The 1,729-nt window shown below is 59.7% G+C and overlaps 1 protein-coding gene across 1 annotated transcript in view; it reads right to left on the bottom strand.

The window, feature by feature from the left end:
- WIZ (widely interspaced zinc finger motifs) overlaps positions 1-1,729 on the bottom strand; it is a 47,804-nt gene that overhangs the window by 364 nt on the left and 45,711 nt on the right. Inside the window, exons 9-10 of the mRNA XM_026867600.1 lie at positions 1,010-1,540; positions 14-566 (exon numbers count right to left, since the gene is read on the bottom strand). Of these exons, the coding sequence (XP_026723401.1) occupies positions 14-566; positions 1,010-1,540 (1,084 nt within the window). The remainder of the gene's footprint in view (positions 1-13; positions 567-1,009; positions 1,541-1,729) is intronic.

The raw sequence follows: 1,729 nt of genomic DNA, 5'->3' as shown, positions 1-1,729 counted from the left end.
CCCCCCCCCCCGCCCGGTGCTGCCGGGAAGGGGCAGAGGGGACAGGGCAGGGTTTTTTCCCCCGGTGCTCTGCCGGTGTTGGAGACCCCCTCTGCCCTCTCCAGGACTGCTTCTTCCCAACTCACTGTTGATGTTCGAGCGTTGATGTTCCTCCACCTTCACCAACGAGAGGGGGGAGGTGATCATGGGCCGCTCACCGCCGCTTCCCCCATCCAAAATTTTCCCGGCGTCACCGTGAGCCAATTCTCCCGCCAATCCTTTGCTCAGAAAGGTCACGCCGCCAGCTTGAAGGCTGAGCGGCATCCGTCGAGCGCCGCCGTCGTGATCCCGGGCGTGGGAAGAGTTTCGGAATTTCTTGGTGAAGGGTCGTCCGCCTTGGATGTAGCTACGGTAAGCGCCGGCTTTTTGGGGTCGGTGTCGGATCCACTCGCTGAGGGTCTCGATGGGCGAACCGTTGACGCACCATTCGGTGACGCCGAATTGCCGGAGATGCGCCCGCGCGTGGCTGGCCAAGGCTTTGCGGTTTTCGAAGTAGAGGCCGCACAGCTCGCAGCAAGCTTCGCTGGCTGGGGAGGGCAGGAGGTGAAAACAAACAAACAAAAACAACAACCCACCAAACAAAAAAAAACCGCAACAAAAAACGCACCAAGAGGGGAGCGGGCAAAGGCAGGGACGCGCTACGGAGCCGGTTTCATCCCAACGCCGGCTGCCTGCCGGCTCCATGCCGGGGCAGATCTTCCATGGGATGGAAATTCCCTAGGTTTTCCCACTCTGGGTGCATCCCCCCACCCCGCTGCAGTGTAGGAAAGGCTTCAGCAGAGCCAAGACTAATTTTTGGATTAAGGGAAAGAAATCTCCACTCCTCCCTGCTCCCTAGGAGGTGAAACTCCTTCCCAGCCCAGGGTTTGGAGGTTCCCCGTGGGCACCCCACCGTGTGACAAACAGCCCCCAAGGGGGCTACATGGGGTGTTTTTACGCCCCCCCTTCCCATCCTCTCTCCCTGACTTACACGTGTGTGCCGGTTTGTCGTGCACAGACTTGGTTTTGAAGGGCAGCTCGGTTTGGATGTACGCCTTGTGCTTGACTTCGGCATGAGGACCCAAGCGATCGTCCTGTAACGGTCGTTTGGTGGATAACGGCGTCAGGAAACCACCCTGGGGTTTGCTGCTGAGAGGTGACAACGAGATCTCCCGGTTCCAGGTGGAACTGCCGGGGTTGGGTTTCCCCGTCCGCCCGCCCAGGGGAGGCAGGGCCATGCCCTGAAGGATTTTTCCAGCACCCTTGGGGTCCGTCCCTTCCTCCCCGATAGATTTTGGGGGTTCAATGCTGGAGGTGTGGGGTTCCTTCTTGATAACGCAGGGTTTGGTTTTCTTCTTGAGGATCTCCCGTAACGTGTCGATGGGCGAACCGTTGACCGACCACTCGGTCACCCCCATCTGTCGGAGGTGAGATCGAGCGTGGCTCGACAAACCTTTGCGATTTTCGAAATATTCGCCGCAAAACTCGCAGCGGATGTCTCGCACCGGGTCCGCTCGGGAGGCTGCAGAGAGAGATACGGGGGTCAGGACTGTGATTAAACACACACACACCCCCCCTCAACCCATGCTCCAGCTCCTCCCTGGCGGCAATGAGGGGTTCCCCAACACCACGGCCCACAGCAGACGATGTGGATCCGCGAGCAGATCCTCTCACCCGGTGCTGGATCACCAGGAAGAACCCTCATCCCCGC

This window comes from Athene cunicularia, unplaced genomic scaffold (genome assembly GCF_003259725.1).
Source record: "Athene cunicularia isolate RWA unplaced genomic scaffold, athCun1 SCF_9, whole genome shotgun sequence".
Lineage (NCBI taxonomy): Eukaryota > Metazoa > Chordata > Aves > Strigiformes > Strigidae > Athene > Athene cunicularia.
The sequence above is the reverse complement of the archived record's forward strand: the minus strand, read 5'-3'. Positions and strand labels throughout refer to the sequence as shown.